This window comes from Varanus komodoensis, unplaced genomic scaffold (assembly GCF_004798865.1).
Source record: "Varanus komodoensis strain SLA01 unplaced genomic scaffold, ASM479886v1 scaffold13_3, whole genome shotgun sequence".
NCBI classification, from domain to species: Eukaryota; Metazoa; Chordata; class Lepidosauria; order Squamata; family Varanidae; genus Varanus; species Varanus komodoensis.
Window position 1 is genome coordinate 8,449,396 of NW_025335409.1, and position 23,498 is coordinate 8,472,893.

Consider the following 23,498-nt stretch of genomic DNA (forward strand, 5'->3'; position numbering starts at 1 on the left):
AGAGATTAGGCTGAATGACAGTAACTTCTCCAAGAAAACACACACACACACACACACACACACGACCTCTTCTACACCCCTATATTGATTTCTTCCCCATTAACTCATATTGGAATAAGGTGGCCAGCTTGTGGCACTCCAGATGTTTCAGCTTGCAACTTCTGTTGTTTCTAGACAGCAAAGCAAACAGAAAGGAATGATAGGAGTTGTAGGCCAAAACATCTGGAAGACTACAAATTGCCCATCCTAATTAATAGCACAAACTCCATCTATGTCTACACAGTAGTAAGACCCATTCCAACTTATTCCTAGATGAGTTGATATGGAATTGCAGCCTAAACTCAAGAATGTGAAATGCTTTGAACGTTACGAAACTTCTACAGAAACATTAATATTACAGAAACTGATAAATTATCTCTTTCTCTCCCTGTCCTTTCTTGAATATCTTGCCCAGAAAGAACAGGCTATGATGTATGAGACTCCTTTATGAACTAGACCACTAATGCTGCAATTCTATACCAATTTAGTTAGTAAGTCCCCCTGAACTTAGTGGGCTTCCTCATGGGTAGACATGGATGGGCATAAACTAAATTGTCAATAATCTCCAAAAGATGCAACACACTTAGAGAAGAAACTTTTGACTGGCCCTACCTACAGTATTAAAAGGTCCTTGCAGTGCTTCTGTTAGAACTTGAATTTCAGGTACCATATCCATCACAGCTTGGCCAGTAAACAGAGGGTTGATTTTTGCAGCTTTGTGTCCATGTTCATAGTATGCAGCGACTAAGCGAGCCAGTCCATGGTCAACTAAAAACAAGGGAACTGAGATCATCTTAGTATGAAAGCACTACATTAGTACAGTGAGCATTTGCTATAAAGGACCCCAACCCCTCCCACTATACTGTAGTGAAATCACGAGAAACACATCGGCCCAAGAGATTTAATTTTGAAAACTTCAGGTGAGGCATCCCTGCCTCTGCCACACCCCCATCCCCATACAGAGTTCTCCCCACACATCTCCATCCATGGAAATGCCATTTGACAAGACTCTCTCATTCCCTTCAATAAAAGAGTTCTGTATATTCAAGGAGTCGTGTGTAGGAGCTTCTCAGGAAAATGGGCAAGGAAGCTCTATCAGATTCGGAATGCTGTGAAGATATGTGCAAGAAACCATGGGATGTACGTGCCTCACAACATAGCTATTTTTAAGGCAATCAGAACAGATTTTATTACTGAAACTTTTTGTGTAGTTCCATAGCTAGCAAACTACCATCTGTTCACTTCCTTGGTATAAGGAACCTTCATATGTCAGTCACACTCCCACTGATTCATAACCATGTTTAGCTAGGCAGCCACATTTGGAAGTCTGTGGGAGGAGCAGTTTCCAAAGGCAGCTCCAGAGAGAGTGCATCACATTAGTCAACCCTGGAGGTCACCAATGCATGTACAACCGTTGCCATGCTATCCTTCTTTAGGAGTGGTTGCAGCTGGTGAGTGTCCCAACAGGGACTGCTATGCTATACAGCACAGGCATTCTCAAAATTGTGGGGCAAGACACAAGCACAGGGAGGAATTTGAAGCATGGGCAGGTAAAGCATTTCTCCCTCACATGCCAGGATTGGATGGTTTGGAGGACCCCTTACTTGATTCTTAGTGTGGGTGCTTCAACTCCCACAACAGTGGTGGGCAACTTATGGGCCCTGGAGACTTTCACATACAGCTTCCATAGCCCCTCATCACGGGCTAGGCTGAATTTAGAGTTGGAGACAAGACATGTGGAAAGCCACAAGTTGCCCACCCTGCGCCACACATTGATATAATTTATTTATTTTATTTACTTATTTAAAACGTTTATATGCCGTCACCACATGCCTGGGCATCTCGGGACGGCTCACAAATGTACAATTAAAAACAATAAAACAATACAAATTCTTCTGCAAGACTTTAGGAGCAATATGGGGATACCTTATTCTAGTTAAAAACATAAGAAGAGCCATGCTGGATCAGACCAAAAGTCCAACTAGTCCAGAATGCTGTGGCAACCAGCTACCTGTAGGATCCCACAAACAGCATGTGAGGGAAACAGCACCCTCCTGCCCACATTCTCCAGTATATGGGTGTACTGCCTCTGATACTGGAGGTACTGTATAGCCCTTAGGTCTGATAGCCTTCTCCTCCATTAATTTATCCAATCCCCTTTTAAATTGATGTTCATCCCTACATCTAGTGGAAGTGGATTCCATACTTCAACTATGCACTGCATGAAGAACTTCCTCTGTTCTGTTCTACTTGGATTCTTTATTTCTCTAAACATTAAAGCAAGTAACTTACAAAGCATGTTTGATATGCAAGAGAAAAGCATATTAGCAACTTGCTTATAAGAATGTAAACAAATACAAAGTGAACGGAAGCAGTAATAATGCCAAACAAATCCCCCACCATCAATTGCAGCACAATATCCACATGTTTAAATTCCTATTCTTCTTGGATTGGATTAGCAGTTTAATCTACAGATTAAACTATATGAATGTCCATGCACAGAATCTGCATGTTCACCTGTGGAACTAGTAGATCAGCACAAGTTAAAGAATGCTTAAAAACAGGTATAACTATTAATTCAAGCATGCTGCAATCAGAATCAGTCCTGAGGCTTAACATATGGCAGCAGGGGGAATGAAAGAGACTTGTTATAACACATTGTGAATGCTATGTTACATCACAGCAGAAACTTTGGGACAATTCCAAAGCCAGTTATATCGAAGACATACAATCCTGCGCATGCTTACTTGGAAGTTAGGAAGACCTATTAAAATCCATCGAATTTGTAAAGCAGGTCTAAGATCAGAGCGCTAAGGTAAGAGCGCTAGAGCACTTTTAGGAAAGAAGCGAAGGAGTGATCTTACAGACACAGGATTAGTAGATTTTAAATAGGAGATAGGCCTTCAACTGCCTGTGTGCTATAGCTGGTCTGAACACACATTAGGTGCTTTCCGAAGAATGAACAGGAAAAGCATTATAAGTGTGTTCCAAACACTTGCACATCAAGCGCAAACCTAACCCTAAACCTCTCTGTTCAGGGTCTAAGTCCCACAATGCTCAAAGGATCTGAATTAAACGTGCATAAAATTGCAGCCCCAAAATGCCTCTCTTCATCTACGTCCAGTAATCTTGTATATTTTATGTTTTATAATAGCGCCACTAGTAAGCCCCAATATTATCCCTCTTTCCGCTTGCATCTAGTGCAACCTTCCCCCATCTGGAGCTCTCCACAAGTGTTGGACTACAACTCCCACAATCCCCCAGTAAATGCAAAGCGTTCAATTCCTCTTTCGCTTCAATTCCGGAGATGGAAGGAGCAACAAGTAGCAAGCATCCCCTTACAGTACCGACAGCAGAAGCGCCTGGACGTCCACCGACCTGCTTGCCGGGAAGGATCCTTTCGCTCTACGCCATCACCGGTCCCGCTCTCCGCTTTCCGGCTTGGCTTGTAACCGTACACGCCCTTCTCGGTGCGATAGAAGCGCCGTAGGGGCAGACCCACTGGCGGCCTCAGCAGCGCGATTCGGGCTCCCAGCGCCAGAACGGCAGCAGATGCCCCAGCCGCTGCCATTGTAGCCGTCCCGGTTGGTTTACCCGTGCCCAAAAGGGGGCATCGGCCTCAGACAACTCCCCCTGCCCCGATTGGCTGGGCTGGGAGAGGAGGAGCAAATAGATCGGCCTTTAAGGGAAAGGATTTTTAAAATATCGATTGTGAGAGGTGGACATGTTTGATTGTGTAGTCGGTCCAGACCAAGCTGTTTCCTCAGACGCCACCAATCCTGATAGCGTGCAATCCACCTTGCCAAATTTGTATACAGCACCAGAATGCCAAAAGGAAAAAATATATATTTCTGCAGAAAAGCATTTCTACTATGCTCTTCAGTCTGATACACTCCAGAGGTAGTTCTAGAGATAGAAAAGCATACAGTTGAAAGTAAGCTGCAAACACCCTCTCTAAAACAGATAACCACATAAATTTTGTGGCTTTATTGTGAGCTTTTCCTGTGTTTTTGTTCTATTGTATTGTTGTAGTTTATATGTTTACTATTATTGCTCGTGTTTATTATATCTTGTAACCTGCCCAGAGAGCCATACTTGGTAATGGGCAGGATAGAAATTTAATAATTTAGTTGACTGTCCTGAATAACTGCCTGAGCTTGATAATGGACTGGATGAGGGCCAATAAATTGAAACAATCTAGATAAGATGGAGCTGTTGTTGGTGGATGGTCCATCTGCCCAGAGGGCAGGCCTTCAACCTCTCCTGGATGGGGTTGCATGCCCTCAAAGGGCAGGGTTTGCAGCTTGAGGGTGCTCCCAGACTCAAAACTATCACTTCAGTCTCAGGTAGACTCAGTGGCCAGGAGGGCCTTCTTTCAGCTGCGTTTAATTTACCAACTGCAGCCCTATCTGGGCAGAAAGAGCCAAGCCTCAGTGACACATACTCTAAACTTTCCAGCTTTACTATTGTAATGCATTCTTTGTGGGGCTGCCCATGTGCACCCATATCACCCCAATATTATATCGGTTACATTGGCTACCAGTTGAGCTCCGGGACCAATTTAAGGTGCATGTGCTAACATATAAAGCCCTAAATGGCTTGAAATCAGGGTACCTGAAGGACCATCACCTCTCATATATAACTACCTGGTCCTTAAGATCTGGTAAGGAGGCCCTTCTGAGAGAGCCTTCCCTTAAGGAGGTAAAGAGGATGGCAGATAGAAGTGGGGCCTTCTCAGTGGGTGCACCCCATTTATGGAATGGCCTTCCAAAAGTAGTTCACCTGGCACCATTTTTATAATATTTTGAGTGCCAGGCAAACAGTCCTTTTCTCCAGACATTTTAACAAATTGATTTTATATTTGGATGTTATTCATACTGTTTTTAGATTTAATATATTTTAACTTATTGATATCTGACCTTGGTTGCATATTTCTTTTACTGTATGTTGTTTTATTATTTTATGTACTTGTGTTATTTTATGTACTACTATAATGCACTTAGAGAGTCTTCAGACTAGTATAGTGGAATATGTTGAATGAATAATAGTATAAATAAATTTACTAGCAATAGATTAACAGCTGATAAATGAATAAATCCTAACATCTAGAATTAAGCTTGAAAGATTGTTGAGGGAGTTGGATCTTTGGGGTCTGCCAAAAAGCAAGTTAAGAGGAAGCTAAACAGGCCTCCCAAAGGAGGGCTTTCCAAAGTTTTGGAGACACAACAGATTTGTTTTACAATAGTGGTCTGCCACCTTCTGGGACATGGGGGCTGCATTACAGTGCCCAATGCCTAAAGAGAAGAGGGCCTCATCTTAAATCCAAATATAACAAAATTATTAACCTACCAATTTAGATCAAAGTAAACATACAGAAGTGAATGAAGAAATGGTATCTTGAATGCAATCCATTTTGGAGCAATATTTTACTGTGGAATCCTTTTATCTAGTTACACATGCTTAGCCAGTGTAGTTTTTGTGGCTGTTTTCTGTTAACCAAGTCATTAATGTCCAAGTCAAGGTTTGTGACAGACACCCTTAAAATATCATGAAGTCTTGCGCTGCATTTGGATTTCACATTTTTCATCTTGGAAAATGTTTGTTCACAGATGCATGTGGTGCCAAAGATTATGAACATGCCAAATTTCTTTAAGTTGATAAATAGATCAGGTAGACCACAGCAGAAATCTAATAGACTATTTTCTTTTTAAATGTCTCTGAGATGATCACCGGTTTGCAAATCAATTAGTTCCATCTGAAAAGTTACTTGCATCTTCTGGTGCTACTTCAAATGGTTCCGAAACATTTCCTTCCATGCTTATAGCAATCATGAATCTGCTCTGAAATTTTACCTGCAATAGGTTCAATGCTTTGATGTGCCTTTCAACATTGAATTTAAATTCTCATCCTTCTCAAATTTTAGTTCATTGCAGCATGAGGAGTTTGCAGTTACTTTCACTAACTTGCTTCACAAAAATGTTTAGTTTTGCTTCAAAAGCTTTCAACTCAGAATGTCACACACAAGCTTTCCTTTTCTATGCTTCTTAGATTCAAAAGCTCTGTGATATCAGTTAAGAAAGCCGAATCAAAAATGCTTCCAGGGTCAGAAAGTACTTCTTGACCTTTTCCTTTCTTGAGAAACACATCGACTTCATGATGAAGGCTGAAAAAACGTTTGAGGATTTTGCCTCTGCTAAGCTGACTAGCTTCTGCATGGTACGATATTCTCCATATTCTACATCTGAGTTAGGCCATGATGCCTGCTATAATTACTGTGTAAACAAAAATGTGCATTGCACTTTCCCACTGAAGAATCTTATTACACAAGGCTTGCTGATGGATGATGCAGTGAAATTGCATGGGATGTGTACTGTTTAATTTCAATATCTCTTTATTGATTCTTGCAACTACACCAGTTTTATTTCCCCCCATATTTCTTGCACCATCGGTTGTGATGCATTGGTTTATCCTAAAAAGGGAGCAGGAAAAAGAGCAGTAGATGGTGCTGCTTGAGGCAGGAAGAACGGTGTGGGTCTGAGGGAAAATGCCTTGAAGGTGATAGCAATAAACAAGCAGGCTGGAGGACCACACAGAAAGAACTTTGGGGCCGCAGGTTGGAGATTCCTGTCTTACAGTAAAGGAGCATGCCACGTGCCTCTGACAGTGATTTGAATGCATTATATGTTCAAATATAAATATTGATTTGAGCCCTAAATGCCTTTGAGTATAGACTGCAATCCTATGCACCCTTTCTTGGAAGTAAGAGGGCTTTAGTAAACATGGGGAGTCCTGGACTAGTAAATGAAGTTGGAAAATTGAGAAAGTTGTGAGAAATGGAAGCACTGATGCAACCTCAGTGAATAATTCAGTTAGGGACAGTTCTCTGAAACACTTGGACATAATTGTGGCCTATTGATCAGTTATTTGAACTGATCAACAACTAGAACTTCTAGTGCTTGCTGCTCAGTTTTACAAGAATTCCCCACTTTGTCCAAATTTCCCCAATTTATGGTTCATTTCCCCAAATATTCTCTTGCAGATTTGATGGTTGCAGATTTGGGGTTGCAAAGTCACTTTCATATGGTACTGAAAGTTCTGGTGTCATGTGCAAAAAACTTCAAAATCTCTCATTTGTGCCAAAATCTCCACATTTTCAATAAACCAATGAGAGTATTGGGTAGAAATCTTAATAAACCTTTTCCTTTATCAATCCTTAGTTCTATCATTTGGGCAGTGATAGAAAGGAAAGAGTAAAATGGAAGGAAGGGCTGTTGGTATTCTCTAGGATCTTGGAAGAACAGCTTGTTTCATATTGTATTTTAACTTCTGCAAGCCGCTTTGCAGATAATTGAATTGAAAAGCATCATGAAATAAACACTAACTTAGCACAGATGAATTGCAGTGGCCATGCATATATATTTTCACAACTATGCAGAACTAAATATTCCAAAAGAAACTTCACTGCTGTCCAACTTAGTTATTTAATTTAAAAATAAAATGGTGATAGCCCTGAGAGTGTAGATTTCATCTACTTTAACTTCTTTGTTCTCTCTAGTCTATTTTTTTATGCTCTCCGGCAAGCACTGGATAATCATGCTGATACTTAAGTGTATTCAAAATTATATTTTAGAGACTGAATAGCTGATATAAGTGTATTTTAAACAATAATGGTTGTGCCATGCTTTATAATGTCAGACATTCACTAACAGAAATTTATAGGAAGTTATTTTGAATTTTCTGTAACTGATATGCTAAGAATTATGAATAGAAATGTCTTGTATAAAAAATAACAGTTTTCTCCACACTGATTAAAAGCCTATACTAAATCATCTAAATGTTCTTTCTTGTAGGGTTCCTGTCTCCTAAACTGAGTTGTTTCTAGATGAAGCTATCATCTTGTATTCACACTGCCTTATTCAAGGGATTTTAAAGGGATCCACATCACATCTTCATTTTATAGCCCTCTTGTGTTTTTTCTTCTTCCCTCTCCTCCTCCTCTAGGGATTCAGTGGTTGATCAAGATCAGAGAGGCCCCTTCAATGCTTCCCCCTAGAAAAAAACAAGATGGGGTGAACCTAAAATCAATTCTAACCAGTAGGCATAAATAACTGTAGCTGTAACAAATCTCCATAGCACTTTGAGGACATTATCAGATCTCCTAAATCAGATTGCCACATAAAGCAGTGTCTGCTCAAGACTTGAAACAGAGTGATCTGCTGAATCTGATGTTAGTCAAAAATCCCAAAAACATCCAAGGGAATAGGAGAAAGAAATAATCTTTCTTTGAGCAAGTCCACTCTCCCAGGATTTCTGACAAGTTTGATTCATGCCATATCCAATTTTTAACATTTGATGGAGGCAAAGGAAGTCTGAGAAGCAGCAGAAACCTCCAAGAGGCCAAATGCCACTGGCCTTGTCTCTGTTGAGAGGAGCACATGGTAAGCTACCCAGAGAACTTCAAATATTGGGCAGCTCCTTAAAGGTGGAACTTGCAATCTGAAAAAAAAGTCATAGCCAATGCTAAATGGCTCACTGTGACTGCAGCTTATTGAACTCTGCAATGAGTCACAACCACCTCATGGAAATCATGTTGCATTCAAATGTTGGATGCATGTGAGTTCATGCTGCATGTGAAACAGATCTCTGAAGTAGGAGCTGGCAATCACTTTCCTGCAAGGTTTAGTTTCACATACGTTTTACCAGGTAATAGCCATTCTGTTTCCAGTGATAGGAATCTGCACCAGAACACCTGAAATGGGACATTAACACATTTGTATTTACAACAAGTACACTCTCTCTGTCACTACTGTTATTCTAGTTACTGCCAATATACCACAGGAATATGCACAAAGTATACAAGGCATGGTCTCCACTGTTGGAAAATAAAATGTCTTCCAAATATTTATGCACAGTGTTATTACTAGAAAATCGAGCCATCCTCAGTACTTAATTTTCCATGAAAATTAAACCAAAGGAAAGGTTTCAGTATAGTCAGGCTTAGTGTCTGTACCCAATGTCTACCTTTTGAATCCTAGTCCAAATATCATGTTTTGTGGACCAAATATTATTTACAAGCATACAAACGTAGTGAAACCTGTGTTTACCAAGGTTAGATGGAATGATATAGTATGATAATACTATAGTATGATAATATTGGCCTAGTCTTATTGCATGAAAACCTCCATCAAGCAACATATTATTCATAATGAACAAGAACACGTTATTAATAAATTATTTTAGTATGCCCAAACTGAATATATTACTCAGGCCTTGTTTCTTCTATCATGGTGTTAGGGTTAGGTGGTCAAATGACCACGGGACAAGTGTTTTGCTTTTGGTAGTGAAAACTAGCCAAGGCTAGAGCCATTTATATACAAGATAATTCTAGTTACTTGACTAAATGAGGCAAGATTTTCCCCATCCAACCATCAACATATACAAAATGTAGCTTCAGACTCTGCATGTATAGCAATGTAGGAGTGTGTTCTGGTAAAACTAGTAATTTTGCTTTGATGGCCAACAGCAGAGACTTGGTACAGAAGTATGATCTCAAAACAGAATTGGCTTAGAATTTAGAAAAGCAAATTCATTTCTACCTTTAAATGAGTAAAGAATGCCTCTTTAAAATACAGCATCTTTTAATTGTATTTTAGGCTATTTAAATTAATTGTAAGTCTTTTTCCAAATTCTTGTTTTATATTATTTGTATTATATTGTTTTATAACTTGTAATACACCCAGAGAGCTTCAGCTACAAGACAGTATAGAAATAATATGCAAAAAGGCTTCCTTGGTCTCTTCAAAGAAAACACAGCCTACCAAAGATTGCTTTGAATGTTACAATATTCAAAGCACACGTTTTTTCTGTTCTACCTGTTCTCTGGTGTATGGTTTTATAGTACTTCTGCATGAGCATAGTTATATGTGGCAAACCCTATGCAGCACTAAGCCCACTGAAACTGATGCATGAAAGGTGTTGGTAGAATGGGTCTAGAGATGGTTCTTGTTATTACTGTATTATTCTCTCCAGAAACAAGATGAAAAATAACTGTTGATAAATGTAATTATCTTTATGCAAACAAGAAAGATCCTTGTGACAAATTACTCTTAAAATTATTCTTCATACGAATTCATCTATCTAGTATATTTCTCTGACAAATTTATATGCTGTCTTTTGTGACAATTCCAGGCTAAGAGTAATCATAAAATACAAGACTTTCATTTGGATTTTACAGTACCTCTGCAACAGATTGCACACAGCCAAGTTCTATAGAGCTTGACACACATAAACCCCGTGAAACCAGTGGGCCAATGCACACTTTATTCCTAAGATTTTACATAACTGTATAGTAAGAAATGAAAAACTGCTGGAAACCAGTATTAACTTTGGAAAGCGTGCTAGTTGGGCCCAATCAAGGGGGCTCAAATTAAGAACTTGCTTGCTTCAGTTTAAGCAACCTTACAAGTATATTTAAATAGACTTTTTCCTATTAAATATATTTAGATTTGGGATTTTTAATTTTTTCCTAAAGTTTGTCCTACTGTAGTGATAGTAGCTCTAATGGTTCTCTCCTGCCAATTGGCAAAGCTAACACTAACAGCTTGCCAAGGCCCGCACACTCGAACTTCTTAACCGCGAATTAGTTTTGAACCGATTTCAAAGCCTTCGTTGGGCGAAAGGCGGGAGAAAGAGTAAGGCTCCTCCCTTCACAGCAGAGACCCACCCTCTGAGCCACTTCCGCCTCCCCTGGTAACCAAAGCACGGGGTTGCCCAGCTCTCTCCACACTCAGGACCTCACCCCAGCTGCAGCTGCCTAAGTGACGCCTGACATGTGCCCGCCCTTGTTGTTAGCGGCCTGTTCTGAGTGGATGGTACGACACCCGACCGCTAAACCGGAAGCGCTGCCTTTTTCTTATCTCTTTATCCAGAACCTACAGGCGGGGCCTTGACTCGTTGTGGTAGAACGCTTTCAAGCAGGCGCCATTGAGGACAGCCTAGGGGGCGGGGTCCTCTTCCTGGAGAAGGTGGGGGGGGCAAGAAGAGACTGGCGGAGCTGGAGCTGCAGAAGCTGGAATCGATGTTTACAGCGGGCCGAGGTAACCGCCCCCTCACCTTTCTGTTTCTCCTCCACCGTTCGGGTAGTGGCGACGAGTTGGGGGGAGCCAGTTAGCGAGGAAGAGGAGGATGGGGCCTGCGGTGTGGGTTGTTCTGTAGAGGAGACGGTGAGGGGTAGGGAGGGAAGGGCCTGGTGAGAGGGACAGAGCTGGGAACGAGCCCGAGGCGGTGACAGGGACCGGGCAAGGTTGACTCGAGGGGCTTAGCTCTGGGGGGAAGGGGCTGGACGGCTGGGTCCCGTATGCGAAGAGAGGTCGTTGAAGGAACGCGTGGAGGGAAAGGGAGCGTGGCTTGTGGTTTGCTGTCTTCCTGCGGTGGTAGTTTCAACTGCGTGCGGATTCGCCTCTCCCCCGCGCCTCTCCGAAGTGACAGGTGTGAGGAAGTAGCGAAGGGAGGGATGTAGTCCCCTCCCAGCCCCCACCCCGGGAGTCCTCTGAGGCGTTACTGTTGCGTCTCATGGGAAGGGGGTTTCTGAGGTGGCAGATGCGTGTCGGAGGAAGCAAGGTGAAATATCACGGGCAACTTTGTTCTTTTCTGATCAAGTTGGTTGCCATGCAGTAGGTTGATTTTTCCATGTGGGGAGGGTTGCTTCTGTCTAAAAGCCTCCCGTTTCAGTGCTTGATGTCTCACTCGCATTACTTTTCTTGTCTTTCAAGTAGTATATTGTAGGAAAGGGTTCGGGTTTGTTTAAGGAGAGAGAAATGATGGAGAGTGCTATGCAACTTCATTGGACATGGATGGGGATGCTGCAAATGTTTAAAGTGTTTGTTTGGTTATAGGACAGTGAATGAGAAAAACATATCATGAGTGATGGGTGTTGTGCTTTGTCAAGATTGTGAATCTGCAGTAGTTCATGATTTTAGCTTTCATTTATCCTTATGTAAAAGGGCTTTATGTCACTCTAGTAATGTTTTGTTTCACTTTTGATTTCAGAGTGGTTCCCTATAAACCAGATTAGCTGCTGTTGCTCCTGAGCAATCCCCTTCACTCTTGGCTTTCCATCAGTTATTGTGACACCTTAACAGTATGGTGTCATTGGAACATTTAAAGCCATTTGTTTTGTGAAGTGCTCTCTAAAGCATACCAGCTTCCTACCTGCATTTCACTGTTGTTTAGGACTGTGCATTGATCAACCTTGCCTTTCAAAAAGAAGTTGAATTATATGTCCTTTCAGTCTTATAAAGCTGCAATTCTGTGTTGGGAATAATTCCCATTGGACACAGTAGGATTGCATAGTTGGTATGGCTGAATGTGCCAGCTTGTCTGTTTATGCAGTCACCATCAGTCTTTTTAACAAGTCAGGTTAGATTAATGGACATGCCAGTTCACTGTGTAATACAGTAGTTACAGTGCCTTATAGGTTAGAAGTATTTTGTCTTGTCTGCCACTTGGCTTAGCAAACAGCAGTGCAGTAGCTGTAGGAGAGATAGGTCTCTGGATATTGTAGTTCCTGCCCAGAAGTGCCAGAAATCTACACTCATTGTGCCACTTAGATTGTACTCTAAGGCATGCTGAGACCAAAAAAGTCCTACAACTCACAGCATTCCCCAGCCCACCAGTTGCAGTACTTTTCTGTTGCAGCATGCATAGGATTACAGCTTTAATGTATCCCTGTCAAAGGTGGCTACCTAGAGCTTTTTCTCCAAATACATATGCTGCTTGTATTTACCATGGTTTGATATGATTTACTACAGTCCAAACAGTTCAAGTTAAGAGTTTTATGCCCTAGTGACAGTGTACACACCATTATGAACTGAAAGAATGATTCCTATTGGATTGCAGGACTATAAAGTAAAGCAAACACTCTGAACACTTGCATCTGAGACAGGAGCCTCCTTATATGTTTCAACATCAAGGGTTAGACACTTAATAATTGAAGAATATTTGGTTGATTAGTCAAGTCATGGTAAATTATTTAAAGCATTGATTTGCTAGATTTCTAACAAACAGATATTTTTGCTATCCTGTATTAGCTGCTCTGAAACAATGAAGTTAATGATAGTAATCAGTTGCTATAGCTATTAGTATTGTGCAAATAAGTATGTATGCCAATGCTTCTACTTCTGTGCCCAAGGAAAGGCTCAGCTGAACTTCTTGAAAATAAATGATAGGAGACAAAATTATAGCAACTGGCAAAGACAAAATCCAGTTCCTAAATGTGGCTTTAGATAATGATTGTTTTGTTTTAGGCTTTACAGTCAGTGAATGATAAGGCATCTTTGTTCCTAAATAAAATGGGTTATTAAAATGCCCTATATTTTCTGCGGCTCCTGAGAGTAACAAGCCATCTGCTGTCAAACAGTGTGACTTAAACAGGCATTGGGGCCTCATGGGATATTTGACCATAGTTCAGTGAGAGACAGACAATGAGACCAGTGCCTCAGTTCAATCCTCATCACATGCAGATTAATCCATGTCATCTATATTAGTGTGCCACAGGCACAGAGGCACCCTCTTGCCTTGTTGAAATTTGATTTTAATTTTGTTTTTGTCACCAAATATACTTTCTGTAGGTGCAGGAGAGGAATATTGAAAATAAACATAATACCTTTATTTGAAGGATATGTGATGTTGGGAAATTATTGGGGAAAATAATTCTAATAGCATATAGAATTGATGAACATTCCCCTTTTCTCGCAATTTGGAGAGAGAGTCAGGAAAGTAAACACAAGAGTCTCCTGAGAGCCACTGTAGTGTGGTAGTTAGAATGTTGGACTAGTGTCTTGGAAGATCCAGGTTCAGTACCCACCCAGCCATGAAGCTCGCTGGTGACACACACACTCAGTCTAACCTACCCCACAGGGTGGTTGTTGTGAGGATAAAATGAAACTATGCAATCCACCTTGGGTTCCTCACAAGAGAACAAAGGGCAGGATATAGATGGAATATAGTAATTACGTATAATGAAACCAGGATTCTGAATACGAGTCAAAAATTCCAGTGAAGATGCAGTATATATAGACATTAGTTTCATGCACTGTGTAGAGGAGAATGTATTAGTGTCTTCACTTTATAGTAATCAGATTTGCATTATTCATAAAATTTTCTTTAGATTGGTTGTGTTTAGAAGGAGCATCTGATATTTAATCACTCACATAGTGAATGTGTAGGTAAACATAGTCTCAATTTTCTCCCTTCCTGAATCTATTCTAAATATTAACTTTAAAATATGATACTGTTGTATTATAGCCATCAGCTGTTTCAGAGTTTTGCAAACATATTAGTGGTTCTAGCCAGTAGTGGGGCAGAATCCTTTTATCATTCCATATTTCATTTTTCCTTGATTTCCAATTCAGTTCTCTCATAAATGTTATCATTACATTCCAGTAAACTGCTTTATATCAACAAACATTTTAGGAACTTAACAGTAGTCTTATACACGTCTGTCCAGAAGTAAGTCAATGGAATTTACTGTCATAAGTGTGTATAGAATTTCAGCTTAATTGAGGAACTGATCATTGAGAAATTGTCACATGCAAAGTTCACTACAAAGACCAAAACCAACACATTACTCACACAACAATATTCACTTAGAAAGGAATAAGATTTAAAATAAGAGCTCACATGTTACCTTAAGACTGGTGGAAAAAGTGGACATAAGATAGAAAATGCCATCTGGTCCGGGAGAGAGGTGTTTTCATAAGATCAGAATTATTTAAATCTTGAATTGATCAGCTAAGTTCCTCTAGTAATGTATATTGAGTGTGGAACCTAAATTAACTGGTGGAGGATTGCTATACCTCTCTAGTGCCAACTATTTTAGAATGTGTTGCTTTGTGTAACACTGTCATTGTCGAAAGCTGTTCAACTTGGGTTAAGTACTAAATTAAAACATCTGAGGGTGTTCAAGTGATGAACAGAAGTTTAGGAAAATTAGAACTGAAGGCTGCCCATTTTAAACCTCCTTCTGTTGCCATACCAATGTTGCAGCCATATGTTTTTATCTGTGAGCATTCAAATAGTTGAACTATGTAGTAGGGCTTCCATAGAAACACACAGTATCTATGGAACCCCCTACCATAGGTAAATTCAGTGAAACCTTTTCCAATTTTAGGTATAGTTATACAATTAAGCTCTTTTTGTGTATACTTAGCTTATATTTAGTAATCTCTTTAATAATGTGCAATGGTAATTTTAAAATTATATATTTCTCTGTGTATACATAAATATACACACATATGTATGTTTGTGGAGTCCTTTTCCAAAAGCAGTTGAACTGAAACATTTGATATGAAAGGCAGGAATATGGTAGGGATGGAACTCATTGTGTAATTCAAATACTATATTTAAATTTTTACATGGAAATTGTTCCTATTAGAATAGTCACTATTTTAATACATGACACCACAGTGATAGTTCCCTTATATAATGTTAAAGGGAAAAATAAAGATGAACTGTTAATATAGTCATCTTAGTATGCATGAAGAATTGAGTATATCAGAATATATGCTTCTTAAGCATGTGTACATACCTGATTACAAGTTTGTTTTTAGCTCTGACAAAAACAATTCATTACTTTTTAAAAGAAATATGGACATATATTTCTAAAATTGGAAGATTTTCTGGAAAATAACCCATTCCACAACATTCCTTAGATATAAAAAAGCTGTTTTGTAAGAAAGAAAGGGGAAAATAACATTTATCAGATTTCATGAAACTTTGCTCCTGGAATTAATGTGGCTTCTTTTTGAAAATGTATATATAGACCCATCCTAAATAAGCATCTGGTTTCTGTACTGATATATGGTTATTCTTTAATTATCCAAGTATAAATATGGTTTTCCCATATTCTCTTGTGTTCTGTGTGAATGAAAATAGAACTCTGCCCAACTGCTAAGGTGGGCAGCAGTACTTGAGTTCTCAGGCAGTTCAAGTGGATCAGAAACAAACTACTGTTTGTCCTTCAGTGTTAAGCTATTGCTGTTCAGGCATATCCAGCATTTATTTATTTGAAGTGTTTATAAACCTTTCTTTAGTAGACACTGTCAGAGCGGTGTGTCATATATTCAGTAGAGAATCATCCAGTAGCAGAGTGTCAGTGCTAAGGCACTTTTGTTAAAAGCAATATTAGTGATCATGCCTAAGAGCAGGTAGACCAGTCATTTGGCAGTAATAGTCATTTTGATAAAGTGATCATTAGATTGTTAACATCTGTTTTGTTGCCCAGAAATGCACAAGAAACAACTGATATAGGCTTGTTTTTTCTCTCTAGAAAATAGTAAATATGTCCCTGAGCAATTTTGTTCTGGAATTCAGATCTTAATTTGAATGTACTTAAGTACTCATTTTACTAGAATATTGCCACTTTATCCTATTTACTACTGGATTGCTTATATTAAAAAAAAAACCTCAAATGTTTCTTGGATTACAGTTAGAAGATGCTATAAAAATATGGCAGGTAAAGGTATTTACCACCTTCTAGGTGATGCAACAGTGTTCTAATAAGTTTACCTAAATTTTCTTAATTGTTTGCAGGCTTTGCTTTTTAATTAGTTGTCATTGCATAACTATAAGTATTCCTAAAAGTAAGTATTTTAGGAATTGTGTGCATTCTCATGTGTGTGCTAGAAAAAAAGTTATAGCTATATGTAGTCAACAACTTTATTCTTAAATTGTTCCATTCAACAGTTGTCAGTCTTTGAAATAGTTTTGCAATGGAAATTTTTTGATATTTGAAAAATGATAATTTCAGCTTATATTCTAACCCTTAGCATGTTTACCATGGCATTTAGAAGGTTATATTTCCATCCAGGGGAGCTAGAATTGTAGGCAGATCTTTTAAAAGATACCATACTTTGTGTGGTATAATGGTTAGATTTTTGGAATGGGGACTAAAAACCAGAGTTCATGAATGTTCATGAATGGCTTTGTCCTAGTCACTCGTTCTCTGGTAAACCTACCTCACATCTTGTTTTTAGGGATAAAATGGAGAAGAGAAGATTCAAGTAAACTTTCTTGGGTTCCTTGCAAGAGGGGGAAAGATGGGATATAATAATATGGCAACATGTGATATTTCTCATTTACTTAGCATGGATTACCCTATACCAGCTTATCAATAATATGTGTATTAAGTTAAATAATTGAATCCAACTTCGCCATAATTAGAGATTTAGACAAACAACTAAGTCCTGCTTGCTATAAAGTTTTGCTTTGTTATGTATAGTAGCTTCTGTTATCTATGCCAGTTAGGCAGAAAAACTAAAGCATCGTATAATTTTGAGGGGTGAAGTAACTGTTACCAGAGATAGAGATGTGCCAATGAAAATGGCATGCTTCTGTTGAATTCTCCACTCACCCCACTCCAGTGCCCCTTGCGTTATGTGAGGGTGATTTTTTGTTGTTGTTCTCCATCAGCAGCTAGTGATGACAAATGGGAAGTGGAAACTCACAGCATTGTAGCATGGTCTGAGGCGCAGGAGAACATATAATGCAGGAATTCTGGTTTTGATAGTACTTTGTGTTTCCTTTATCAACTGGTTTCATTCTCAACTGTTTATGGTTTTGCTTCTGTGTCAGAGGTAGCCCAAATCTAAATTAAGGTAAGAAAGCTGCATTAGGCAATGAGTTTTTGATGCAGTTGAGGACATTAGAGCAGCAGATGGATGTATTTCATTTCACCATTTCAGTTTCATTTGGTGGAATTTGCCTAGGATGACTTCCGAGTAACCTGTGCCCATATTGATAAGTGAGAAAAGTGGGGACATTTGGATTTTCTTCACCTGTCACCAACGGCTTGGGTTATCATTTTCACTCTTCTGTATTAATTCTGTTTGATAACATATAGCTCTGAAAAAATACCTGTAGATTAGAAAAACAATTTAATGGTATTGGTTATTAACTTGTGGATATAATGATAATTTGGTGTTAATACTTTTTCAGATCTTCCTGGATAACATAATGCCAGCTGAGCGTAAGAAGTCAACAAGCATGGAAGAAAAGGAAACATCATTAAATAACAAAGATAAGGAGTTCAGTGACAGGCGGTCAGTGAACAGCCGGGACAAACCCAAAGAGGATGTCAGACTTGGCATGAAAAGAGAGATGTTAAAACCACCTGAAGATAAAAAGAAAAAATTGGAGGAGGAGAAACGGAAAAAAGAAGACAAGGAGCGGAAGAAAAAAGACGACGAGAAGGTAAAATGTGAAGAGGAGCAAAAGAAAAAAGAAGAGGAAGAAAAGCAAAAATTTGAAGAGGAAGAGAAAAAGAAGCAAGAGGAAGAAGTAAAGCGGCAGCAAGAAGAGGCAGCTGCTCAGTTGAAGTAAGATCTCATTATTTTTGCTAGTTCTAAGGCTTTCAGAGTTTATTGAGGAGGGTACTGGGCACTTGCTTTTAAGAGTACAGATCCAGCGAGGGACAGTATCCTGAGATGAAGCCACACTCTTCTCCCCATCTTCTGTCCCCAGCCAAGGACTAGGTGGGTTGAATGGTCCCTAGCAAGTGGCCTCCAGTCATGCAGATTTCAGGGTCACCTGTCCAGTGCCAACCTGATTTTGGAAAAGATACTGATATTTTGTTTGTTGATTCCCATTGTAGGGGATAGAGATTTCTATTCTATTCCCTTCTAATTCTAGTGTTAGATTAGAAGCCAGGAAGCATTTCCTGACAGTTGGGACCCCGAGGGTGTGGAATGAGCTTCCACGAGAGGTCGTTGAGGCCCTATTGGTGCAGGTGTTCAAAGATAGGCTGGACATGCACATGTTGGGCATGTTGTGAGCGGAGCCGGCTGGTGCCAGAGGTCAGACTAGATGGCCCAGGAGACCCCTTCTGACTCGCTCTGTTTCTATGTTTCTATATTACTTAGTCAAGAGATACTATACATCTGCAAGTATCTTTGCATACTTGTTGACAGAAGAAATGGTAGACAACAGGCCCAAGTTCAAACAGCCTGAGAAACACTGAAGCCAGTGAACCTTATATAGCTAGCTGTCTGTGCCCAAGGGTGTTTAGGGCTTGTGCTCTTCAAAGAGCACCTTCATTTTCAGCATAATAAGCACTGTTACAACTGAGGGATTGTGCAATGTGGTGTCTAATATGGCAGGACAATTTACTGCTCAGAGAAAAACTAGTAAATTCCCTTGGGCATGTGCAACAATTTTCTGTACATTTTGGCTTGTAGAAACTATTTGACTGCTATCTGCTCTAATGAATGTGGATTTTAAATTGTTCCATCCCAGAAGTGGCAGTTTTAGCTACTTTCCCAGGTTGTTCTTGCAGTTATTTACTAGGACAAGATGTCTGGTGCTGGTGGACTGTTAGCATTGGATACTGGCCATTATACTTAAATTAATAAATTTGTAGGAAAAAGTACACTCTTAAACACTAATACCCCTGTTGCAAGTAGGCACTGTTTTAGAAGATATGTTTTCTCCTGTAAGAATGAAGCAGAAATTTGTTTCCTGAGACATATCCTGCCATTTGTAGTTTATATAAGAACTGTAAGAATTATTTTCTGTAAAAAAAGTGTTGCTTGACTGGTTCAACTTGCCCCTTTTAGTCTATTATATAAGATTTTAAAGGTTGCAACCCTATCTAAAATATAATGTATACTGCTCATATTCTCTTTAGAGAAAAAGAGGAAGCACATCAGCTCCACCAGGAAGCTTGGGAGCGCCACCAAGCAAGAAAAGAACTTCGAAGCAAAAACCAGAATGCATCAGATAGCCGCCCTGAAGAGAACTTCTTTAGCAGGCTAGATTCAAGCCTCAAAAAGAACACTGCCTTTGTTAAGAAGTTAAAAACTATCACAGAACAGCAGAGAGACTCCTTGTCCCATGATTTTAATGGCCTCAATTTAAGCAAGTACATTGCAGAGGCTGTTGCTTCTATAGTAGAAGCAAAACTGAAAATATCAGATGTAAACTGTGCTGTGCATTTGTGTTCTCTGTTCCATCAGCGTTATGCTGACTTTGCACCATCCCTACTTCAAGTCTGGAAGAAGCATTTTGAAGCAAGGAAAGAAGAAAAAACACCCAACATTACTAAACTAAGAACAGATTTGCGGTTCATTGCAGAACTGACAATAGTTGGGATTTTCACTGATAAGGAAGGCTTGTCTTTAATCTATGAACAGCTGAAAAATATTATTAATGCTGATCGTGAATCCCACACCCATGTTTCTGTGGTTATTAGCTTTTGCCGGCATTGTGGAGATGACATTGCTGGTTTGGTACCAAGGAAGGTTAAAGGTGCAGCAGATAAATTTAACTTGAGTTTTCCTCCCAGTGAAATAATTAGCCCAGAGAAGCAACAACCTTTCCAAAACCTGCTGAAGGAATATTTTACATCTTTGACCAAACACCTGAAAAGGGACCACAGGGAACTACAAAATATTGAAAGACAAAACAGGTGACGTTTTAAATGCTCTTAATGAATTGATACATTTCTAATACTTGCCACCGTTTCAAAATGGATTGGGTAAGAACATTTTTAACATCAGATAGCCTGGTATGTTTCAAGCTTTGAGTTTTGAATGGGAAAGAGGGAAATGGATTAATGGCATGTCTAATTGGCAGTAAGCTCCATGGTGCTTATTTTCAGGTAAGGGGGTAAAGAATTGCAGCCTTAATCTTTAAACCATTTTATGGGTCTGTTACTGTTTTCAATCTCTTTCATGGAATTGTACACCTGATAAGCTATGGGATGGTTTAGTTTTAGTTTTATTTTTGAACCGATCTGAAAGACCTTTCTCTCCAGACTAAAATACTTTTCATACAGATGATTCTATGCTGCATGTGATAAATACATTCTATGTCAAATACTTTGCCAGCTCTTAAATCCTTTTGGCTCTGTTTTCCTTGGTGAGCTTGCTCCTTTTTACGGAAGCATGACTTAATGTCAGAAAATATCAGCTTGTTCTGTGGAAGAGGTAAGTTAAAGTGAAGCAGGTGGAAAAAGGAGGCACAGAGCAGAGAAGATTAATATAATTGCAGTGTGTAGGAAGTGCTTTGGATAGAATTCTGTGTCCAAAAAATGCAAATGTGAGATGTTCTTGCATACTATTCTTTAAAGACAGTAGTAGTCAGACAGTACACAAAAATCTTAAATAAAAAATTAAATAAATAAGGACCACAGCTGATCTTTACAGTTCTGCACAAAAAGGTGTGTGAGAGGCTGGTTTGGGCTAAGGGATCAAAACACACTGTCAGATTAGGAAATAGGGGCAAGACAGAGCCAAGGAGGCTGTGCATAGTTATGAGTGTATAAGATAAACGAAGACATGGTGAACATGTCATGAGCGGAGCCAGCTGAAGCTGGGGGTCAGACTAGATGGTCTGGGAGCCCCCTTCTGACTCTCTCAGTTTCTATGTTTCTAAGACATCATACTTGGATATGAATATTTTGCAGGTAGAGCAAATTCAGGTGTGATTACATATTCCTGCTAGGACATTCTCCTATTTGTTGCCACTTGGCTACTTCCCTCCCTTCATTAATAGAAGGAAGGTATTACTCTTCATGAATAGAATTTTGTTTTAAAATAATTGGTTTCATTCTACAGCCTTAGTTTAGGAAAAACATTTCTGTTCCAGTTAGCACAAAGGAACATCTTCTTCACCAGAGGATATATTCAGATTGCATATTGTAGTTTGGTTCTTTTTATGTATTAATGATGGAAGTGTTGCTTACATAGGTCTATAAGAACAAAATAGCTGTATTTTTTAAAAAATCACATAAAATCCTTGTAGAGCTATGTTGGGTTAATGCACTATTTTAAAGAAAGTGTAACACACTGTGCAAAGTTTAACTAGTCAATTTCTTTCTGTGAAAAGATTGCAATAATGAGAATTAATCAAGTTGACATGTATATGTTACACAATGATAGTTGCATATGTGAAGGGGGTAGCATTTAGTTCTCTTTCATGTAAAGTGATAAGCTATGGATGAGCAATGAAAGTACATAGTAGAAGTGGGAACACACAGAACTTCTAGATTTTTTTTAAAGCTGAGACAAAAACATTAACTTTCAAGAGAAATTTGAGTGGGTTATCACGGCATGACAAACCATGGTGAGATTTTTTTATCATTGTTGTTCTGTCATGTCATTCAATCCCTGTTGCTGTATTTCAGTAAAGTATGTTGGATGGTGCAGAGAAAGTAGCGAGGGAGAAATTGTTCACCCTGTCTATAACTCTTGGATCCGGGGTCTTCCCATGAAGCTGAATGGTGGGAGGTTTAGGACAGATAAAAGAAAATATTTCTTCACACAAATTATGGAATGAGCTGCCATGGGAAGTGGTGATAGCTGCCAATCTGAATGGTTTTAAAAAGGGATTGGACGCATTCATAAGGGACAAGAGTATCAGCGGCTACTAGCTTTGCTGGCTGTGTGCTACTTCCTTTAGCAGAGATGGCCTGCCTGCATACACCAGTTGCTGGGGAGCTTGGGCAGAGGTCTTGCACCTATCCTGCTTGAGTGGGCAGCTAGTTTGCCACTGTGTGTATGGAGATGGACCTAGACTAGATGGACCTTCAGTCTGATCCAACATGGCTTTTCATATGTTCTTGCAAGCCTGATCATCTCTCAGGTTCAGCCAGATAAAAACTGTGAACTGTGGTAACCATACTGCGTTGCTTGTCTTGATATGTGAACCCAATTAGTAAATATCAAGCTTTCAGGATAACTTGCTATGCTTAGGGTAAGTTTCTACATTTAGTCCACATTATTTTCAATGGCTAGGTTTGAGTGTATCTGGTTAGGACCGGAATGCAGATGACCTGGTTTTAGGCATGACAAGAGTTAACAAACTCAAAGATACTCAGAATCTCTGTTAGGGTGGAGTAATGATATCTCCTTCCCTCCCTTCCTTCCTGCCTTTCTCTTTTCTGTGCACCCACATGCATGCACACACAAAGATTTGATAGAAGGGTAGATTCCAGTGACCGTAACTAATGGTCTAATACTAAGGAGTGCTAAAAGTGTGGATTTAGATAATAAATAGTTTGGCTTTTCCTGTGAAACATTTGGTGTTAACATTTTTTGGAGCCAGGACACCTTCTTTGGTGTTCTTTTGCTCTGACCTTGATATTTACTTAGGATACTTTTATCCTAAGGATGCTTGCAAAGTGTGTGTTACTACTTGATGATATACATACATGCTTCTTCCTTCACAATTTCTGGGAAGTTCTCTGCACTTTCAGTATATTTACTTTAAAAGAAATATATACTAAAATATGTGTGCAGCTAATGTGAAACCCTACTATATCTTGATGTATGTTTATTTTTAATATTATTGTAGGTGATTTTCCCTACTATTTTGTTTTCTGATGAATTTTGTAATTCAGGTTAAGTTAGGGACTTCCATCTTTGTGAGGGAAACTTCAGAGGGAACCAGCTATGAGGTGGTTC

The 23,498-nt window shown here is 39.3% G+C and overlaps 2 protein-coding genes and 1 long non-coding RNA gene across 7 annotated transcripts in view; 2 read left to right on the forward strand and 1 right to left on the reverse strand.

The window, feature by feature from the left end:
* The window catches only part of DHTKD1 (dehydrogenase E1 and transketolase domain containing 1), a 30,301-nt gene extending 26,691 nt beyond the window's left edge, over positions 1 to 3,610 (reverse strand). For 3 of the 4 annotated variants that reach the window (XM_044423524.1, XM_044423525.1, XM_044423526.1), the window contains exons 1-2: positions 3,418 to 3,610; positions 652 to 807 (exon numbers count right to left, since the gene is read on the reverse strand). In XM_044423524.1, the coding sequence (XP_044279459.1) occupies positions 652 to 807; positions 3,418 to 3,610 (349 nt within the window). Of the gene's footprint in view, positions 1 to 651; positions 808 to 3,417 lie in introns of those variants that run through there. The other variant, XM_044423527.1, reaches the window with a different exon arrangement.
* Positions 3,533 to 8,944, forward strand: LOC123020105. 2 transcript variants are annotated; one of them, XR_006414027.1, is made up of 3 exons: positions 3,533 to 3,973; positions 6,088 to 6,255; positions 7,890 to 8,944. It is a non-coding gene; the product is annotated as an uncharacterized LOC123020105 (long non-coding RNA). The 2 variants fall into 2 exon arrangements; XR_006414028.1 differs by having other exon boundaries at positions 3,533 to 3,939.
* A 2,293-nt stretch (positions 8,945 to 11,237) lies between these two features.
* Positions 11,238 to 23,498, forward strand: part of UPF2 (UPF2 regulator of nonsense mediated mRNA decay) — a 49,701-nt gene continuing 37,440 nt past the window's right edge. The window contains exons 1-3 of the mRNA XM_044423265.1: positions 11,238 to 11,261; positions 18,034 to 18,413; positions 19,721 to 20,500. Coding sequence (XP_044279200.1) covers positions 18,052 to 18,413; positions 19,721 to 20,500 — 1,142 coding nt within the window. The 5' untranslated portion in view covers positions 11,238 to 11,261; positions 18,034 to 18,051. The remainder of the gene's footprint in view (positions 11,262 to 18,033; positions 18,414 to 19,720; positions 20,501 to 23,498) is intronic.